At 36.1% G+C, this 22,962-nt stretch overlaps 1 protein-coding gene across 1 annotated transcript in view; it reads right to left on the bottom strand.

Moving 5' to 3' along the window:
- The window catches only part of LOC5578974 (protein GDAP2 homolog), a gene marked incomplete in the record, with an annotated part of 352,509 nt that overhangs the window by 25,774 nt on the left and 303,773 nt on the right, over positions 1-22,962 (bottom strand). The window contains 1 exon segment of the mRNA XM_021841532.1: positions 13,158-13,316. Coding sequence (XP_021697224.1) covers positions 13,158-13,316 — 159 coding nt within the window.

The raw sequence follows: 22,962 nt of genomic DNA, 5'->3' as shown, positions 1-22,962 counted from the left end.
GCGACCTACTCAGAATTTTCACTCAGTCAGCCAGTTCTGATTTGGTTGCCTCATTCTGTGTAGCGTGGAGTGTTTGCTTGACTTTACGAGAAGAAGCAACCTTGCAATAGGCCAGGGGAAGTGGTTCACCTAGAGTGAATTTATGTCAGAGAAAAAGTAGATTTTGTATGAGAATTGACAGAAAAATGGATGACAAGTTCATCCACTTCTCCTGGCCTATGAATCATGAGAATGAACAGCGCGTGGATAAATTAATCCTACGAGTGGAAAGGCTTCGCGAACCACTTATCGGTGTGTTAATTTTGCTTCTTAGGCGTTGCATCCGTTCGCTTTTTGCGATGCTCTTCGTGACGCAAAAATGAGAAATGATTTTTTTCGAATGTTGGATCGAAGATGCGTCGATCATTGTTCACGAAGAAAATCCATCGCAACACTGCATAATACTACAGTCGTCCTCTGTTCTGTTTGCTGGCATACAGAAAATTGAAAAAAAAAGTGATTTTACATAAACTACAAATACCCTGGGTCCATCGTCAGCTCTCAAGTGACTACTGAAGTTATATCTCACTCAACCTCCAGTTCCGTAGCTTTTATGAGGGTGTCACTGAATCGGTGGCCTCTCATTAAGTAAGTGCTACAACAACTGTTCCTTCATCTATCCCAAGATTCGGTAAAGATAACAGTGTTTGGATTTCAATCAGAATAAGCCGGTCGAACCATATTCGGAGAGTGTTACAGTTCGCGAACCATTGCAGTTCGTGGAACATCACATTCGGAGAGCCTTTTCATGCTTGCTTGTTTTTGACAAACGAATCTTAAAACAAACGTTGGTCATTAGACAAGTGCAACAGAAGAAAGATCGTTTACTGTGCGTATACTGATTTCTCAGTTATATGAATTGATTTTGTTGTCGATTCACACAATTCCTAATCATACAACTAGAAAAACGTTATCGCAAACATCTCTATTCCTAACAACGATCGAACGGATCTTTGTCATATTCTGCTACAGAAGTAATAAACATTTGTAGGAGTGCCCACTTCTATTTCGCTTGCGGCTGGTAATTGGGTCCTAAAATGTTTAATGAATTCTTGTTTTTATTCAATAATACGAAAGAGCATGTTCTTGCAACTACTTTAGCTATTTTTCCAACTCAAATAACGGCTATAACATTTTTAAACTTCAATTCGAAAAATGGTTCCATAGGTAGATGTACCAATAGTGGAGGTACTAAGCACTATTGAACTTCATTTAATCGCCTAAATTCAAGAAGCGCAATTTATGTACATGTAATGTTGTACCGGGAAATAACGACCATTGACTTAATGAGAAAAAATGTTTCATCGCAGTAATCCACGGCAGGTCAGTGAAAAATAATACCTCCACTATGGACCGATGCACGAGTTCACTAATTTGACGTTTGAGCGGTGTCGAGTTCACTCGTTGCCATAGTCACGTAAATAACACGGCACCGCTCAAACGTCAGATAGTGAACTCGTGCATCGGTCCATTGGTACACTGTTCCTTTAGTTGCGGTATATTTTTAATTTGTGTTCCTATAGTTGCGGTATCCGTGGTTTTCTTATGGGATCCTCCACTATAGGAACACTTTACCGCAACTATTGGTATATGCAAAAACAGTTTTAGCAATTTTAGTGATATTTCATCAGGTTTAAAGCAATTTGAACGCTCTTTTCAACTATTCCGTGTATCTACAAGCCAATACGTCGATTGGCAGTGTCAGTTCTGTGGGTAATGTAATAAAATCAGTGAAAACGGCACTACCGCAACTATAGGAACACCCACAACTAAGGGAACACTTACCCTATATGAACATTGACACTTGTGATCATGTTTGACATTCACTGTTTCGACAAAAATGCCACAGGGCATATAGTTTTAACACTGGGGTTGTTCCTATCTGACATTTCGGAAGGGACACGGAATACAAAATATACTCAAAATTTGGGTTTAAACCAAGGGGTGAGACAAAATCTCAAAAATCATCAAAAAATGTTTTTTGGACTTCAACAAATGAAAATCAATTAAAAATTGAGTAAACATGTGTTTTTGCCCTAAACTTAAGCGTTTGATACTAAAATTGAGACAGGGCTTTAGGACCCTATTTTGCGTTAACCTGTTTGTGGCTATTAAAAACACCCACTAATGATCATTTTTCTACCAAAACTGCCAAATGCCTCATTCGACGGCTCAATCTTCCTGGTGTTATTCGCATGTGACTCATCTAACATCATAATGAGAATTTGATGATCAGTCTAGTCCTTTGCGACCACCGAAACAACCCAGGAATGAATCAGGATACTAGAAGGATTGAGCCGTCGAACATCCGGGTTTGGTACGAAAACTAATGTGACCCATTACACGGGTTCCTCCGGTAGCCTGGCTGTCTTGGTAGTGTTATTCGAACAACACGCCAAGCCGTTCCAATAGGGGACGTTAGCCACAAGGAAGGACGTTTCAAGTAATACTGTTTCATAAGGTATGCCTTCTTCAAAATCTAATCCAATTTTCTCTCGTCGTTCCCTTACGGTACCTATCCATCTAGTATTCAATGCTTTCTTCTCCATGCTCCCTCGTACTTTGAGCAAAATAGACCAATAGGCGGTTAACATATTAATAACATTTATGAGATGTTCCAGCGGCAACAAAGAACCAGAATGGTCATTTACTAAGTAAGGTACAGGGGGGGATGTGGATCATTCGTCAATATTAAGCATAAACACTTGAATATAATGAATGTTTTCGCACCATTGCACTGTGTATTATTTTCGCAATTTCATGCGATTTTGAATAGCGCCCAAACCGTTGATTTTAGCGATATAGTTTGTTCGGAGAAGTTCCTTGGTGTATTAAAGCGCAACTTTTGACGAAAAAAGTTTTGTGATCAATCCACCTAGCAGTGAGATAGAAAAACTATTTTTTCAAAACATTTAGATAGACATATGGTGTCTTCGGCAAAGTTGTAGAATTGGCAATTTGAAACAACTTTGTCGAAGACACGATTTTTCTATCCTTTATATTTTTTGAGATATATACCGTTGTATGTGAATAGCCCCTAAAAATCATATTTTTTATCATAACATTTTTCCAAGATTTTTAACATTTTTTAAGTTTTCTACAAAGTTGTTTGTCATGAAAAAACCCGTGTTTTTGCTGAACATATCATCACTCTATCTTTTAAAGTAACAAAGTTATTCATGAATTACTCTTTTTTCAAGGGGTAGTTTAGGCCTCTATAACTGGCTTCGGCGCAAAATGGCGCAGACAACTCTTACAAATGATGAAAGTACCATATCTTCCCTTTCGGCATTTGATAAAAACTTTTGTCTATAAGCGTCTTTGCTTGGGTTTTTACTATCAAACAAATAAGCTTTATTAAAACGAATTCGACTGATAATTCTTTTACGTTAAGAGATAGAGATGTGCGATGTTCAGCAAAAACACGCGTTTTAAGATGTTCAATAACTTTGTAGAAGACATGAAAAATGTTAAAAATTTAAGTAAAAAGTTATGAGAAAAAATGATTTTGAACGAGTTTTTTCATACAAATTTGTGTACTTTGTGTTGAAACCTCGTAACTCTTTAACAAGATTTTTAACATTCACTGATAACAAGAACGAAAGTAATATAATTCTTACTATTCATAATTACACCACATTTGTTTTGAGAACAGATTTTTTTTATTGGTGATCCACTTACCCCACCATGGCGAGGCAAGTGAATCATTTATCGCAAATTTTTAAGTCTCTCATGTACAATACATGGTCGGGGTTCTGCTAAACCGCACCAAACGCCAATTTTTTCAAAAATGAGTTATTTACACTAGAGGATTCAGATTATCATAACCTATCTACATTTAAAATATCGAATAATTTGAACCATCCCTCGTTGAGTAAATTCAAAATTTTTCGCTAGCAGGATATGTAAAACTGAAATTGTATCCAACCAGACCGAACTATAAACCTTAGTTTGTCATTGAAGGTAATTTAGAATTCTGATTAAAGACGGCATTTTTTTATAATTCCTCCACAAATATTGCTAAGTGGCCATTCCGGACAACATACAGTAACAACACCAACGGATTTTAGTATGTCATGTAAGTTAACGCCTTTGTAAAATACAGTTTTGTTTCGGTGGTGCTGATCTAATATCATTCCAATTTTGTTCAGCCACACCGCACCAAGTACCATTTATATAAAAATCGTGTTTTTGTATGAAGAAAAGATATCAACATTCGCTAAACGCTTGCCTTCGCTTTATATGTAATATGTCGATGGGTCCATGCAGGAGCCGTGATGAAATAACAAGACATTTAAATTTGATGTTGTCTGAATAATTTGGAAGCACTTGGTGCGCTTTAGCTGTTCAGAAAATGACGTTTTCACCTGCTTTCATCATCAAGCCTCCTTGATCAGATCGCGCACAGCTTGTTTCGAGTTATTCGCTCTTAATTCAACAGTTCAAAATGACCGAGAGGTAGCACGCCTAATCGCCACTCGAAGGACACGAGTTCGAATCCCGATTAATATTTTTTTACGTTGTCCCTAACAGGGAGTCATAAAAAATCAATCAACTTTCAGCTTTTATGACTATTTTTTAACACTAAAGCACACGCAGTTTCATGTAGAACGGGAATGATGAAATGCATGCCATTCCTGGTATGCACTTCACATAAATAATCGTGAACTTGTTCAGCCAAAGTGTGCTATATGGGAGTAACTTGGTGCGCTCTGGCAGAACAAATTCATGGTTTTCTTCGATTGTCACATTCTTTAACTACATCATTATTGTCTTTTTCAAATCTTTGAATGCGTGAGGGACTTGGTTCAATAACTCTTCTGTTGAAATAGATAATCCATCCAGAGAAAGTCGGTAGAATACGTTAGAATACGAATTGGCTTGTACCAATTCATACCACTACATTGTGACCAGTTCTATGGAAAATTACAATTCCGTTCATAGTGCATAAACATTTGTGACAAGCATTCCAACGTGTATGGCGATGATATGAACCCATTTTTTCTTTGTTCTTGGAAATCATGAAACACATTCAGCCATACCGAACCGAAACCCATTTTCTTAAATTTTTGTTCAGCCAGAGTGAACTGAGTACCTCGTGATTTGAAATCAAATCTAATTAAATGGAAAATATTTGATGATTTTTTTGAATATTCTATCTTGAGTTACTTATTGGACCCTGTTAGTCATTCGTGAATGGTGAAATTTTCAAAAGAGTCATTTGCGATTTACTCGCAGATGAGTGAAATTTAAACTTAAATATCTCAAAATAATACTTTTGGCACTTGGTGCGGTTTAGCAGTAAGGGTATGCGATATGGATTTTTTCCATGTCGATACGAAACGAAACGATACGCGGAATATCTTGTGATGATAATGACGAAACGAAACGAAATTTAAAAATGTTTCGTGTAACTCGATACGAAATCAAATATCTCACGGAATTTTTCGAAACGAAACGAAATTTTTGAATTTGTTTCGCGGAATACACGTTTAAGTTTTTTTTTTCTTGTCAAAAGCTGGAAAATTGACAATAAGCATAAAAAATGTCTTTTTAAATCCTCTACCATATGGAAACCTTAGTTTTGCTCAGCGGAATCCTTACATGGTTTGGTAAGATTTTTTTCTGTTTGTTTGAAATCTTCTTGAAAACTTCAAAAGGTTTCATTTCAACATACATATCTGACATTCACACAAGGCAATGAGTGGGTTTAATTTAAATGTTACAACTAAGAAGTGGGTCGAAAAGCAGTTACAAACATTTGAAACAATCTCAAAAATAATGAGAGGAGCCTAAAATTAATCTGATTTTTTTAATCATGTAGATCATGATGTTATGCTTATATATACCATAAAACATAGCATAATGATATTCATTTTTTTTGCTGTACTTTATGCTTTGTGGCTTGAATGAATATGATTGGGGACACAAGTCGATAAGTGATCATGAAAACACTAAACTGAGAAGCAGACTCTGTCCCTTTATGTTCCAAAACGCCACAAAGAAGAAGAAAAATAGGTAGAATCACTGGAATATTTGCTTTAGTATTTGCTGGAGTATTGAATTAAATTATATTTTAAAGAATCCATCAACACATATCAAGATGAATTTAAAAGAACTTCAAAAGTAATAAACTCCAAGAGATATTGCGGCAACAACTTAACCAGGATTGCCTGTTAGGGTTAATTTAGAAGTTCCTAATATATTTTCTGGAAAAGCCTTGCATAAACTGTGAACTAATTCTTTGAGGGATCAAATCTGGATGAATGCAAACTATTAGAGTAAACCTTGTAGAACATACTGAAGGTATTTCTATTATTTTTTAGAGCAAATACTGGAGAAATGATCCTATTCCAAAATCTGTGAAGGAATTTCTGGAAGAATTAAGGATTGTTGAGATTATCTCATTTTCAGATTCTTTGTTTAAAACTGACTACAAAATCGCATTTTCACTAAATTTTGAGCCTCGAGAGTATTTTAAAAAAAATTGAAAATTTCGAAAAAAAAAAAGTTTTGAACCTGGACTACATAGCATAGAGGAACCGCAAATAAGACTGACAAGTTCACCCATGTTCGTTCAGACAATCCGTCTTTCAATGAGCTAAATTTAATGTTTGGCTTTTTTTTTCTCGAGATTTAGATGTGCGAAAATCGAAAAAAAAAATGTTGCGCTTTTCCATTGTGAAATACCCTAGGTACCCCACCAAACTTAAATTTATATCCGGAACCAATTTTGATGGTGCATGTCATGCATGAATCAAATTTATAACTGATTTGTTATTTTTCCTAAAATAAATCATCAAAATCGATCGAAAGATGGCGAAACTAGAGAATTTTGAAATTTGATGTCGGTATTGAAAAGGTTAAGACCTTTGCCTTGCGGCATTTGGCTTCCAATACTTGTAATGATATATTATCAAAATTCGCCTTTTTTTAATTGGGGGTTGTGAGGAAATTATGTCACGTTATAAGAGGAGAGAGGAGTTGGTGGTGTGGTACAGCGTGAATAAACCTAGATTCATTTTTAATGTATGCATCTTCCTTGTTTAAGGTGAATATAAATCGAAGGCATACCTCAGAATTTCAAGAGCGCAAATCTAACGAACCCGACAGCGGTTCAAGCTGAACACTTGATCGATTGGCCATCGAGTAACCAATCGATAGAGTTTTCATCTTGAATGGACGTTCTTTAGATTTGTGCTCTTGAAGATTTGAGGTGTGGCTTTGGATCACCCAAATCAACGCGATTTTTTACGGCGACAGCGACAAACACAGTTTTATGACACAACAACGAAATCGCGGCGATTTTTTGTCGCCATCGCGGAAAAAATCGCTTTGAATTGGGAGAGCCTTTACTCATTGATGCGTGCTATTAGTTTTCTCTTGTATTCTCCCGCTGTTCTTATGCAGAGTTAAAAGTGTCGTCATAGCAAGAGAGAGAACTAATGCGCGCATCAATAATCTGCACCACCTGAGCAAATCCAGAACATCAGGGACTCACCCTCCGCAGCTTTTTTGACATTTGTGTACAAACAATTTTTGCGATATATAGGCCTTTTCATGTGACAGGTCCGTCTATGCATTTGTTTACATCGGTGTAGGACCGGTGCTAACACGGGCCTGTCATTTTCATAGAAGAACTGTCAAAGAGCTTCCGCATCAGCTGATTTGAAACGTCATGTGAAAAGGCCTATTAACGGATTTGCTCAAAAGGACACGCGATGTTCCCCGGAGGAAACCGTGGTTTTGCTCTTTTCATTCTTATGGAAGATAACATTGCGGTAGTTCATCAAACGCAGTTGTTCCTTTTCTGGGCTATTCGCCGCGAGGAATTTAGGGCAAATGGGCGTTTTTGGAAACTTTACAACGCCAGAGCAGTAGGGTTTTGGTACCGGGAGTACCGATACCTGAACTTTGAACACGATTTGCATTTTCAAATACCGTAAAATGAGGTGAAGTTGATCACTTTGTGCGATTCTGTTCTATAATTCCTAGTAGAATGCATGTTTTCTCATACACATATTTTAAAAGCATGTACTGGTTTACCGAATTATACAAACGTAATTTTGACGAAATGTTATCATAATAGCAAAAATGTTATTTAAAAATCAATAAGTGGAGTTTTTCACTCCGGAGTGAAGTTGATCAATTACTGCGACAGGTTTCCTAAAATAAAGCGATACGCTATTCACTAGATTTGAGGTCACTGAATCTGAATCAAGTCGCAAAAATTTTACAACTTATTGATAAATTGGTTGTTGAATGTTGTGAATTAATTATTAATTATTTTTGTGATATAATTATCATGAATGTAAAAACGAATTTCAAAACTTCAAAAGCAGCTTTCAGGTAATGCGACTTCACAGAAATTGTGATAATTGAAATCGAATCATAGCTCTCTTGACAGTTTATGCATGAGGGTACGGGAATGATCAACTTCTCCCCACTGATCAACCATACCCCAAATTGCGGTATTATTTAATGAAAAAAGCATGGTGACAACATGAAAATTAACAATGTATTATTCATTTTGAACTATGTTTCGCACCACATACAATATTACACAATACATCTGCAACTTTTTCGAATTTCTTGTAATACGGTTAACTGTGGATTGTTAAAGGACAGATTTGAATGTTTTGATAAAACTTGAATTTCAAAACATATTTTTGAGTATTTCATGAGTTATAGAGATAGAACAGTTTACTTATCATTATTGTAGGATCATATTTTGTTAGTTAAAATTCATTTAACTAACGTAATTCATAAAATTCATAAAAATATGAAGAATAAGCTTCAGCAAACTTGTGTTAATTGACGAATTTGAAATTTTGTAAATTTAAAGTCCAATACTGTATGCTTTGCTTGCAAAAAAAATCTTCCAGTACCGGTATTTTACCGGTACTGAGAGTTATAGTACCGTAGAACCGGTACTCGTTAAAAGGGGTCGGTACTAGGCACCCTACAGAGCAGTTTATCATATCCTGCAGACTAGTCAATACTACAGAGATCGCAGTAGGCAGAGCGCGCGAACGGATGTGTTGAAAGTTTATCTGTCACGTTTTCATCGTCTCCGCAAATTACAAGATTCGGCTGGAGAAAACAGTGAAACGGCTGGTGCAGTTTGTGAAAAAAAGTGTCTAGCGAAAATGAAACGATTATTCTGCACGTGTTCTGTTGGGCAGTGGTTCGTTAAAGCCCAAGCAGAAAATGTATCTTGGCCGGACTTAAAATTTTTCGGGTGCACGGGTCTGGAGAGCCGGACAGCGGATCGGGATGAGGGCTTGATCGAATCGCTCGCTCGCTGGTGGTGACCAATCGATAAGGTTTTCTGCTTGAGAGGCTGTCTGGATCTCTAGATTCGTGTCTTGGGGGTTTGGGTTTTAGCTTCGTTTCATTTTCACTAGAAAAATCGTGTTTTTTGAGTCGTCGCGTCGTCGGAGTTTTTTGCTCGTTTTAGTTTGCACGCGTTCTGAGTGCAATCGAATTTAGGTTCTCGCGTCGCCGGAGTGATATTTTCGTTTTGTGAAACGAGCATGCTGATTAAATTAGCTACAGCTCCTCAATCAAGGATGGATGAGGATCAATTTGGTGAGCTCGTTTCATGCTTTTATTTTAAATGTAAACCATATTATGGAACATCTATATATTATGACAACGGTGGAAATGTCACTTAAATGAACTTAACAAAATATGAACAGTTCCTCACTGTAAGTGTCGACATAGACTATTGTACATTAACATTCAAAAGCCCATACCTTTCCGTTTCCCTGATTTTTATCAATTTAAAAAATAACGTTTAAATGGTTCGACGCTTAAAGAGTCGACTTATATTTTGTTCACGTTGTCTTAAGAGTATTGATAGGTGATTTATTGAACTGAGGTTGCATGAATCGCATCACTTACCAATGTGAATCCTGATCATGCAGCTATGATCCCTTCCCACTAACACAACTCCTTCCCATGACAACCATGGAGATGCAGAGGTGATCTCGGTCTCTAGTAAGAATGGATGTCACACTAACATTCCTTCCCTTCCTCCGATAGCCGTAAGGACGTGGCCGGCGCCGTTATTGACATTTTAATGCCTGAAGTTCTCGAAAGTGTACATTGAAGATGGAAAGCTACTCCCAAGCTACATCTCTTGGTTCCTTGTGCAACTTCGATTATTCTGGTCAATAACGGAGTAGCAACTACAAATTGTACGGTCATCAATGCTTATGCTTATGCTTTATGCGGACTAGTCCATACTACAGTTATCCCACAGTTATGGCTAGCACACAGATATGGATCCAAGTTGGATTAAACGGAGAATAACTCATCGAATAGAGTAGAAATTATGCACAACCCATTTTACCTACGCGAACCATAAATCTATGCAGCATCGCAATCAACAATAACATGCTTAAATACATTTGTTCCATTCGTAGGAAATAAAATGTCATACATATGCCTAGAAGCGTTGATTCATATCTGTGGGGCATTGAAACCCATTCACGATGACGGAGGCAATTACCACAGTTGACCCTATGCGTGAAGCTCCCATTTCTTTGCATGGCAAAGCATAGGAAGTCAACTTTCAAACGCTTCTAAAAAAATTCCAAACTATATTTAATTAAATTCTGTTAAGTGTACGGGGTAAGATTTATGATAAGCTATATAATCCGCAGAATATTGAGGAAGATATATAAAAATCAAAATAATGTGTCTATAATGTAGCCCATCAATAGTCTATCAACATGTACTGAAATGAATTTAAATAGCTATTGTAATTAATTTTATATAAGCAATTGAAATTTCACTTCCTATACCTTGCCGGGTTAAATTTTCGACGCTTTACACATAGAGTAAACTTTTTCCAGCACCGTACCTTCGTTAGAGCGAATACCACAGTTAGAAACCTATGAATCTAAGATAAGACGATTCCTAAAGAAACGCCAAAACGTATGCTTTCACTAGCACACCATTCGTTTGCCTCGCAGATAATTTGCTGTTATAGTGTTCTGATCCATGAGCGATTTGATCCATAGTACGGACCCATTTTTGACTGAAGCTAGGAGAAGAAGAGAACGCTTTGCCTTTTTTGTTCGAAATTAAACTCGAATTTCGCGAAATTCCGTTTTATTCCGTTTGTTTTCAATTCTCCGTGGAAATATTTTAACAATTTGGCGAAACGAAACGAAATAGCAAAATGCAAATTTCACCTGTGCGAGTTCCGTGGAATTCCGCGGAATTTCGTTTCGAAGCGTATTTGACGGAATCATTCGGTATTTCGCATACCCTTATTTAGCAGAACCCCGACCACATAACAATCAGAAAAATCGAAATAAATGACAATTTGAAGTATATTAGTCCCTCATTTGTGATCCTCAGAAAAAAGTTTGAATTACATTATTCATATTAGATGTATATAACAATGAAGTGGACTATTGATTTTTCTGTATCCACTTACCCCACGGTACCTAAGTTAATGTGTGAGATGAGCATATGCACAAAAAACTTGAAATATTGAACCATCAAAAACACTAATTTCACTAATAAACACTAATTTGTCCCAGCATTAGAGTTCCTTCGACGGTCAGTCCTGTGGCCGCAAACGGTCAGACTGGCAATCAATTCATTATTGTGTGAGATGGGTTTGATAGAAAAAATATCATCTTCACGGGTTTTTCGGTGGTAATTCTAGGGTTATTTCGGTGCACAGCAAAACATAATTTCTAATGTCGTGTTGCACATCAGTCCCGTTGCTAATATGATGTACATGTACTGCTTAAAATCGAATGGTGCTGAACCTTTGTGGTCTATTAATACGGGTTTCGCACTGGCCATTCCGGAGCTCCAAGAGGACCAGAATAACCATTTATTTATTCTTTTGGCAGAAGACATCAAAAATAATAAAAAAAATCATTCAAACTGCCATTCTTTTGGTTTTTGGACACAACTTCTTCAACTTGTTTAGTAGGCTACCTTCCGTGAATTTAGGAACTGGTTCCGAATGGACCATACTGGACCGAAATTTTCGGGGGTGTGCTCCGGTAACTTGTTCCTTATAGCAGGGAATTGTCATGCTAAAATATCCAGCAACCGAATAGTACCGAGGTGAAATTTATTTATAAATTTTGGGTCGAAACACACTTAAATTATTTTACGGATTCCGGTGAATTTCACCGTAATCTCAACAGCTGAACAGTTCGGTAAAATAAATTAACGGAGTACGGTAAATTTTTACAGTATTCCGTAAAAAATCACCGGAATCCGTTAAATTCCGACGAAGTTACGGTGTTTTATTTCACCGAACTGTTCAGCTGTTGAGATTACGGTGAAATTCACCGTAAGAGCTAAGTGTGAAACGATCCTAAGTCACAATTTGTAGCTTTTTGTTAGGGACTAAGAAAGGTTAAAAGATGTTAACGATCGGATGAAAAATTGAAGAGTTATTTATAATTCAATTTATACTTCAAAAACAGAAATTTTCAAGATTTTGGAAGAGTTAAAACAGGTATCAAATGTGTTGCTCCATGATGCTTGACTCAAATAGCAACAAGCAGTAAAGCACTTCTGAAGCAGCTACTTATAAGTTCTAAACAATTTATGGTGCCATATGCGATGGTGCAATTTTACAGTTACTGCTCCTAATAGACGTTATATTACAAGACTCGTGAATATTTTTATAATGTAGCAAATGAACTGTCGAAATGTAGATCCAACTTAAAAAGACAATTTATAGCTAAAACTAAAGGCCATCAAGCCATCTGATATTCATCCGGTATATACACTCACTACACCAGTTTTGTAAATGACACTTCTATTACCCAACGATGACAGTGATGACGACATTGACCATTGTGTACCTACTTTTTTCCTCAGTTGAACTAGCGTGTGTCATATCAAACTATCAAACAGAAAAAGTAAGACAAAAAAATAAACGGAAAGGGGGACAACAACCATAAAAGACCAGCAACGCATCAACGCCACTTCCGGTGTCAAGGTTATGCAAAGAACTGAAAAAAAAGGACAACGACGACGACGTGGAGACGACATCGACGTGGAAGTTGACGTTGACAAACGCCAAGGACTAAGGTGCAGCATCATACACAGTACAAGCATAATATACTAACAGATTTTCCTTGTGCCACTCGGGGTCGGGATCGAGCGAGGAGCTGTAGTGCTTCATCAGTTCGACGTAGGTAAAGGACCCATCCAGAATGCGGGTCCGTTTGCCAATGTGCGTTGCCAGGACGTGACCGATGGCGTCCGGGCAGTACGTTTCGGTGGTTCTGTTGTCACAGTTTTCGGGGGACCGAAGAGGACGCGGGTGAGCAATTTGCGAAGGCAAGACAGAGAGAGAGAAGATAGAGAAGAAGAGAAGAAACGGGAAATGAAGAATTATGACAAAACTACGATTGCTAAGGAAGCGTTGCTATCTGTTGTGTTCTGGATTGCGGGATTTTTTTTGTGGTGGCTATAATGAACGGCAGTAACTTGCAACAGTTAATAATAAGTTGAAAAATGCAACAATTAAGAGTAAGGAAATGGTAAAGCAAAGCATTTGGTAGCACGTTAAACAGTCTGAGAGTTAACAGCATATACAAATCAGTAGAAATGGAACAACTGAGATAACAACATAATTTAAATTAAACTACAATAAAAGCTATCAAAATAAACAATTGTAATAATTTGAAATAGAACTAAGCTAAAGTTAAAGGAAGCTCATTCAAGAGCAAAAAATGCCTAAAATCCTGATTATAACGGTGTCGAAGCTCCATGGTGCACCGATTTTAGATGTTAGAATCCAAAAAGAACGACATCTTCCATTGCCGGCTGTGGATCATCTTAAGCGGGTGGTTCAAAGAATCCTTGATCCACGATAATGGCAATACCGCAACAATGTACGACTCCAACAATCATCCTCGAACTTTTGTTCTGCGCCAATTCTATCAATCAGTCTCAATCATTCTCTTCCGCCGTTCTTACTCAAAAGCAAATGACATAATCAATATTCAATTCGAATTCATAAATCACGCTAACTTTGTTCACCATCAGTAATGCAGTCGACCAGCCATCAACTCACTACTGTGGTCGCGTGCTCGTCATCATCCGAAGCCGCTAATTCAACGATGCCATCATCTCTATTCACAATGGTCCGAAACGGCAATTTAGCAAGAGAAACCATTTTCTTCGTTTTTAAGAAGCTGAGTTAATGTTTACAAACAAATTCGGCTTCGTAAAGCGTCAAACGCGATTGAGCCTATACATATAAGAAAAGGTTTAAATTTTGTATCAAGTTTTTTTACTCGATATAATTTGTTATTGCATTCTTTAACAAACTTTGAATATTTTTCTTAGCCATTTTTAAATGTTATTAAAAATTTTCAACTCTTTTTTTATTTTATTCTTTATTTGATCTTTAATTGATTCCAAAAGTTTAAACGTAGGGTGGACCAGAAAAATCTGTTTGTCCTTGTCTAATTTTATTGTTTTCAGTTTAACGTTACTGTGGTTTTCAGAAGAGTTGTAGGAGAAGTAATGATACAAATTTTTTGCTGAACATATGCTGAAAAAAGTTTATATTTCTCGTCATTTAAAAGTTCTACGGAAACTCAAGTGAAAATCTATGAAATCTTGAGATGCCAGTAACTTCGTTTATGCACCGAGAGAATCTATCATCGTAAAACTAAATAGGATTAATAGGTTTTACAATACCATGTCCTCCGAGTTTCATAAATTTTCATTCACTCTCAGCGGTTCCATCCCGTTAGGTTGAAAGCTGTTAAGCCGAATGTTGTCAGGCCGAATACCGTTAGGCCGAAAGGGGTATTCGGCCGAAAATGGTCGATAGTTGTAATGTATCGTAAGGTCGAATGAATTTTTAGGTCTAACGGGTTATTATAGCTGCTAGGTCAAGATAATATGCATGACCTAGAAGCCCATAATATCTGCTGTGAATTATAACTAGAAAGAATAGCCTTTATTTAAGAGAAGATAAACATTTGGTGGATTTGTTAGATATTTGAAACAGTAGTAGGATGTTTCACCTTAAATGTTATTTCGACCTAACGGTATTTGACCTAATGGCCTTCGATCTAACGTACTGATCTCTATTAACCTTCACGCCCTCGACGCCCGAGAAGGCATATATTATACCTGATTTTTTTACAAAATGATGTAATCGAACTCCTACAAAAATGAGAATGATGGCTCAATTTTTGAATAAAATTAGTGAAAAAGTCTAATATTTGACCTACATTGGAAAAAAGTAGAAATTTAAAGTCGGTTTAAAAAACCTATATTTTAATTGAATGAAATTTTGTATTAAGTTAGGTAATTATATTTACCATGACCCCACAGTTATGGATCAAATAGTGTGGAGTCCAACCTATAAAATTCAATAAAACGACATGGAAAACGTTAAATTATAATTTAAAAGCACGAATTGAATCGTTTCAAATTGGAACTTTGGTTAGTAAACTGCTTTGAGTATTATATTTACATAGGAATGCATAAAAAATAAAAATTGTATCGATTTCTGAAAACCATATTATGGATCAATTTTCATATTATGGATCAAATTGTGACATATTACGGATCAGTGCGCAAAATCAAGAGATTTTCAACTCAATGGATCTGTACTGCATGATTTGGCGAAAGTTAACAATGTTTCAATTATTACTACAAAAAATGCAGTGTTAGAGCTGGAAACAAGGGCAAAATGCCCTTTTTTGTGATACTGCATTGTAGTAACTGAGACATGAACTGTTTTCACTCCCCACCAAGTTTTCCACCCATTTTTGTCTGCTAAAAAATGAAATTTATAAACCTTGATGTTTTATGAGTTCTATCCTTAATGCTATTGTCTGAAAATGTCGAATTCAATCTCTAAAATGGCAGAAATCTACATTCTTTGGAATTGATCCATAACCGTGGTAAACAATCATTTCCTGGACTATATCATGGATCACTAGTTAGAAGTACTAATATTCGGTATTTAGAATCAACAATCAAGAAAAATGTTTTCTAAAGATGAATTCATACTGAATCGAAGCGAACGAGCATGTTTTATGCTATAAAATTTGAATTTTACCACCTGTGGGAGCTTATGAATGCTGACGGCACTTCTTACAGAAAACGACCATATAACGATAGCTGTGTGGTACCAACTAAACATTTGTAAAATACACAGCTATTTAGCGGTTGAATGTTGTGCTTAACACTACAAATAGTAGAAGACAAATAGTATAACATGGGAAAAATATGTTTTACGTCAACGTTTATGTTTTGAGCGAGTTATCCGATGTTGAACGCCAAAGTGATCCGTTACTGTGGGTGATCCGTAACTGTGTGGGCATGGTACTACCAACCGTCCATATATCGCGACAAGGGCACTTTTAGAGAAAAACAGTTTTTTTAACTAAAACTTTTCTAATCTTGAATGAATTTTAAGCGTGTAATTTTTGGACTACACTAAATAAATGAAATCACAATCATTTCAGAATTCAGTTAAGCTCGAGATGAAATTCCATTAAAGAAAAAAAAACAAAAATGAAGTCGAATTTAAATTTTCTGAAATTAGATTTTTTCATTATTTTTATTGAAAAATTTAGACAATTTTCTACAATTGTTTTGCAGGAGTTATCATTTTTAGATAACATTTTTTTGAAAAGTATGTAAAGGTCTACACATCCAGGAAATTTCATTGTAAACTAAGAGAGTGTTGCTACTTCGGAATACGATTTGGTGCGAAATACTTCATATCAATGTTCAAGATAGTGGAAACTGACTACACTTTTTTCTGAAGTGGAAACATGCATTGGTGCGTTCCAGGATTGATAAATTTTATATTCAAATACCGCGCTGTTTCGAATTGCCGGATGCTTTGAAAGCCGGACACCCACTCTTATCAACGATATTTTTGGACTATTACTTTTTCATACTCAATTTTTAAAAGTTGATGAAATAACCATTTTTGGCTGAATAAGGCCAGTGTCCTGGAATCGAAGCGACCGGGAATTTTGTTTTAACATGGTACATCGTTAACATATAATGATGAAATTTTCATAGATATTTCATTTTTTTTTGTATGACACAAAAACTATACCTTTTACTATAAATGGGTAACAAAATTGTTTAAACCCAAATATTTCCCAGAATGAGTGGACACTATTGGAAATCGTACCCGAAAATCTTCGACTTGGAAATAATTTTGCATTTGTTTTCAGTATGGCAGAATAAGTGTTTTTCATGGATAAATCTGTTATTTTGACTCAAGAATAACTTCTAAAAAATGTCCATGAGTTCTTACAACACATTTCAATATAAAATGGTTTTGACCAAGTTGTTCAAAAAAAAAAAAAAAAAATGCACAAAAACATTTTTTAACGAAAAATGACAGTTTTTCAAATTTTTACAAGTTAAACATTATCTCTAAAGCAGAAACTGGATTTTCTCATTTGTTAAATTTTTGAAAAGGATTTTGCAACAGTTTTGAATTAATTTAGAAACAGAAATATTATTGCACTTTCAAAAAAATACATGCACTTTCAACTCAAAATTAAAACAAGATACTTAATAGACTTAAGTTTCATAGATAAAAAAAAATAATCCAAAGAAATTTATTTTTTCATTAAAAAAATCATGTTTTTGGGCATTTTTTTTTAAATAACTAAGTCAAACCCATTTTTTAGGAAAATGTGTTGAGTAAACAGTTTGAAAACAACTTAATTTGCTTCAAAAAATATGTAAAAAGATTTGGAATCGGTTGAGTAACAAAGATGAATTTTTAGTAAAATTTGGAGAAAACTAATTTTAACTAAGGCTAGTTTCGATTCTAGACAATTTTGGTGTTCCACAAAGTTTTTTCTATTCATATATTTATTTTTTTTCTATTCATAAATTTATTTTGGTGAAGATAATGGTGCTAAAACTTTTTAAATTGATTAGAAAATAACGAAGTTATGGTAACTTCTCTGACGGCTATTTTTTATAACTTGAAATTTTACCTTCAAGACGCTTGCGCCACCATCAATTCTTTATATTTGCAGATCAAACTTTGAGGTTTCTCCTTTTAATGTGATTCAAATTCATAAAAGCACACGATTTTTTGGTTTTGAGAACTTTTCAAAAATAAGCCGCACCCTAGTAGCCATTCTTGAGTAATATCAAGTGTAATGCAATAATTTATTCTTCAAATAATAAAACAGACATTTTCATGGTTCTTCATCAAGAACAATAAATCAGTGGAGAGAAAAATAATTTTGACATTAAACCTGAAATAACTCGAAAATGGCTACTTCTAGTGAATATTGTTTTGAAATAAGACCCTTCTCAAAACGTAATCTAAGATTTCTTTCTGAAAAGGTATCATTAAAGCACTTGTACGCTTTAGGTTTTGATGCCTTTTCAGAAAGAAATCCTAGACTACGTTTAGAGATGGGTCTTATTTCAAAAGAGTTTTCACTAAAAGTGAGAAGTTCATAAGATAGTATGAGAAATGAAATAATAAGTAATATTGTGTTGCGGCTAGTGCTTAAAGGCAGACTCAGGGGTTGAAATCTGAGAAAATTGAAAGTATCTTTCACTTATCGCTCTCGGTAACTATCCTGATCCGCAACACATCATGAGTGTCAGTTTATCGTCTACTGCTACAGAGCTGATTGCATCGGAGGGATTACAATGTACGATAAAACACACCTGAACAAGCTCTAAATCTGGGGGATGCTCGGGGATCATTTATCGCGCTAATAAAGTTATCACCGACCGCCAAGGATAAATACACGAGAAAAATGTTTATTATCATCGGTTTCTTTTAGGGCTCTCCTTTGCTTGCTATTTATCAAACTTCCAAAGGAAGAACTTGAGAAACATTGCCGATCATGGACCGATAAAGACGCGATGTGTTTCTTTGCTTGCTTTGATCGTGCCACGAAATCAATTGAGAACCAGTTCTGCAATGCCTGGGCAGGCTTGATAATACTCCTCAACATCACCAGAGTTCAATAGCATGCTCTAGAGCAGCGTGCTGTTTTTGCCACTTTGTGAGGAAGCAAAATAATACCAAGCAGAGAGGCAACGAAAAATGATCGAGAAAGATGCGACACAAAACACAACGGAGGAAAATTTCATCAAGAAAGAGTGCCATCGCAAATCCGCGAGGCCTGTTTTGTTCGGACGGGTCACTCAAGAGTGTTCTTTCAAAGTGTGAGTTAGGGTGAGCATAGATGCAAGAGGAAGTATACTAGAATAAATCCTCGCATTTCGATGCATTCTCACTCGAATCGTATGAGGATTCGTGTTGTGAATTTTGAGTTAAATTGTGACTGCTCAGGAAAATCTCGAAAACTCCTCCTTTTTTCATCGCAAGGGAGCTTCTGTTAATCGTGCCTGAAGGAATTATTGATCAACTAATATTTCAACGCTTTATAGGCTCTTACTTTTTTATTTCACATTTCTTCCATACACAGAATAGTCATAGAACTAGATAATTAAGGTCCACCCTAATTTGAAACTTCAAGAATCGATTTACTAGGCTCATATGAAGAATGGGTCTTCAACAACGGTATTCATAATAACATTTTCTTAAGGTTTGAACGTTCTAAAGGTCGCTGAAGACATCATACGTCCAAAATCTATATAAATAAAAATGGAGTGGTGACTTGAAATGACTTGAGAACTGGTCAACGGATTGACGTAAATTTTTCACTGTTACACTCCACAAGGGATGCGACATGTTAGTGTGAGGAGAAAGTTCGAGAAAGTCTCCGAAATAATTGGGAAAACGGGAGTAGACTAAGGTGTCATTTTGTATGGGGAAATTCTTGACGTTTTCCAACAGCCTACTTGATGGCAAGACGAAGTTTGCCGGGATCACTAGTTGACAATAATAGAGAATTTGTACTTTGTAGATTCAGACCATTGTGCAATCGGCGAACAGTGAGTGATTGACAGCGGTTTCTGCATTCAGATGACAGAATTTTAGGCACAAATCAACTCCTTTTGAGACCAGTTGACAGACAAATGGCCTTGGCCGTTTTCTGAAATCGAATTGCAATTTCAGTTAACACCAAACGTCGCATCTTCCAAAGGCGGAGGAGACGATGAATTCACCGGAACCGTGAACTTGAGCTTTTCTACCGCAAAAAGGTTGGCTCGCCTCGTACGTGTCATATTCGTCTATGCACAATATGCACAATCGCTGATTGCAACTGTTGGCTAGGCGATCTTCGGGGGGGTGGGTGCTAAATTAAACACGTGAGCTAGTTCCATTTGGGTGGCCTTTACTTACGAGCTTTATCGCTTCGGTGCACGTAAAGCAATCGAACCGTGTAAAATTAGCCGGTAGCCAGTGTTTCGAATGGAAAGTGAGTGGAATTGTGTGAGCAGTTTTGAGTGATGATGGTGTTCCGCGTATTAAGTTGCATTACTTTGGAAATTTGTTAAAAATTGATGAGGACCATTCTTTGATTGATTTTAACTTTTGATTGTTCATTATTCTTTGAGAAATATTAAACAGGATAACATTCCTATAGATTTGCAGTTTCAAAGCTAAAGCAATGTAATTAGGAAGGTTAAATTAGTCCACAGTACTGTAAGAAATTAGCTACACTAAAAGTTTGTCAAATAAATACAACGACCATGACTACAACCCATTTGTTTTAATTTTGTAATTGATTATGCTTCACAAACGAAAAACAAAAACTAATTATATTGAAACCAAAATCTTGTAATTGTAATTTTCTATAACTTTTAAACAACTTTTCAAAGCATCACACAATTTTCAAATTATTAGATTTTTAAAATTATTTGATGATTTATTTAACAAAAAATGATAAAATTGTTCCAACATTTTTGCGTACACTTCTCGATGAAGATTGGAAGGAAGTATTGCAGAAATTTTGAAGAACTTCCAGTTATCTGGATATTTTTGAATGCGCAGAGTGCGCAGCAGATTTTTATCAACTCCTGTGTAAGCTCCTATAGCAAATTAGTTTCAGTGATCCTGAAATGTGATGAATTGAATGGTTTTATTGATATTTATATATTTCTTTGAGCAAATATGTGGAAATAAGATCAGTAATTCACACGTGACAATGAGCTGAATAATCCAACAAGCACTAATCCAGCTATTAGCGTCAGAAAACAAATGTTGACGACCGCACAATCCAATTTACTCTTGCTAATCGTTCTGTTTTGTTCGAATTCAATTGAATCAATTGGACAATCAGACAATTTTCTTTGAATTCAATCGCTTTTTAATAACTTGGCGACACTTTTGCCGTCAAAACAATATTAAACACAGTGATCGTTCGCTAATAAAAACATGTTTGCATTGCAATTAACGAATGCCGTTCGTTGAGTGGAACATCGAAGTGATTCAGCCAAAGCTCATTCAAGTGCATTCGACAGTTGTGTTTGACAGAAAATTGACAATTAACTAGACTTCACATGTTGAATGGAATGTTCCAGTCAATACACTTTCTCAAGATATTAGGATTCGTCGGTCTATCTAAGCACTCATTCTGATAAATGATGCATAGCAACTCAAAGTCCGATCGATCCCGTTCCTGATTTTTCCTTGAGTACATCCCCGCAGTATGCTTGCATGGGAACAGTTCGGTCAAAGTCCTTTAACTCCAAGTCGCTACCACTAGGTATAGGACGCGACGAGAGGCTCTCTTCAAGGAGACTCCCAATAAATAATTCACTGCTCCGTCCGACCGACGACATTGAGGTGTCGTCTGTCGTCGTCCACGGTTTCATTCAATCGTATGCTTTTTTCTCCTACTTGACGGAGCATTGTAAACTGTTTAATAATGGTACCGGAGGACCGGTTTGAACCCATGGAAGTTCTACTCCCCCAACCAAACCCTCGGCACACAGCCGGTGTGGTTTATTCGCTTTTGGTTGGTGACATGTCGTTTTCGCTTTCTTCCGTACACTGGTCTTGCAATTATGAGCAACTTATCTTTCACTAAGAAGTTTTCCCAATTTTTTTGAGAAAATTCCAAGTTCTCCAAGAATTTATCGGGTGATCCTTCTATTTATTTTGCTTGGGATTCGTTCAAGATATCCATTTAAGACATCTTAAAAAAAAAACTCAAGCAATGATTTCTCCAAAGATGACGCCACTGATTTCGATTTCTTGAAATTTCATCCAGAATTGCCATTCAGTTTTTCTTCAAGATTTCAACCAAAAATTTCTTCAGAAATTACTCCAGAGATTCCTCTTTAGATTCTTTTAGGAAATCCTGCACTTAGTCTTTGGTTAATAGGGTCCTAAAGGCCTGTATCAATTTTAATGCCAAACGCTTAAGTTTAGGCCAAAAACACATGTTTACTCAATTTTCAAATGTTTTTCTTTTGTTTAAGTCCAAAAACATTTATTTAGATTTTGCCGCACTTCTTGGCTTAAACTCAAATTTTGGGTGTATTTTGCTTTCCGTGTCCCTTCCGAAATGTCAGATAGGAACAACCCCAGTGTTAAAACTAAAAGCCCTGTGGTGTTTTTGTCGATTAAGCGAACGTCAAACATGATCAAAAGTGTCAAGGTTCATTTATGGACCCAATTTTTAAATTAAAGTTTAAATATGATGTAGCCGTTATTTGAGCAGGAAAAATTGCTAAAGTAGTTGCGATAACATGCTCTTTCGTGTCATTAAATAAAAACAAGATTTCAATAAACATTTTAGGACCCAATTGCGCAAAGAAGAACTTGAGGAATATTACTAAGAATGCTTCCAGAAATATCTCCAGATTTTTTTTTTAACTACAGTTAACTCTCCCTCACTTGAAATTCCGTTTCTCGATATCGAGTTAGAGAACCATAGTAAAAGATGGTTTTCATGGCTAACTCGATAGTCCCTTGGATCTCAGTTACATTGATTTTGTGTTCTGTAACTCGATACCTCCCTAACTCGATGGTCCCTTCAA

This window comes from Aedes aegypti, chromosome 2 (assembly GCF_002204515.2).
Source record: "Aedes aegypti strain LVP_AGWG chromosome 2, AaegL5.0 Primary Assembly, whole genome shotgun sequence".
Lineage (NCBI taxonomy): Eukaryota > Metazoa > Arthropoda > Insecta > Diptera > Culicidae > Aedes > Aedes aegypti.
This window is presented reverse-complemented; position numbering and strand designations above follow the sequence as displayed.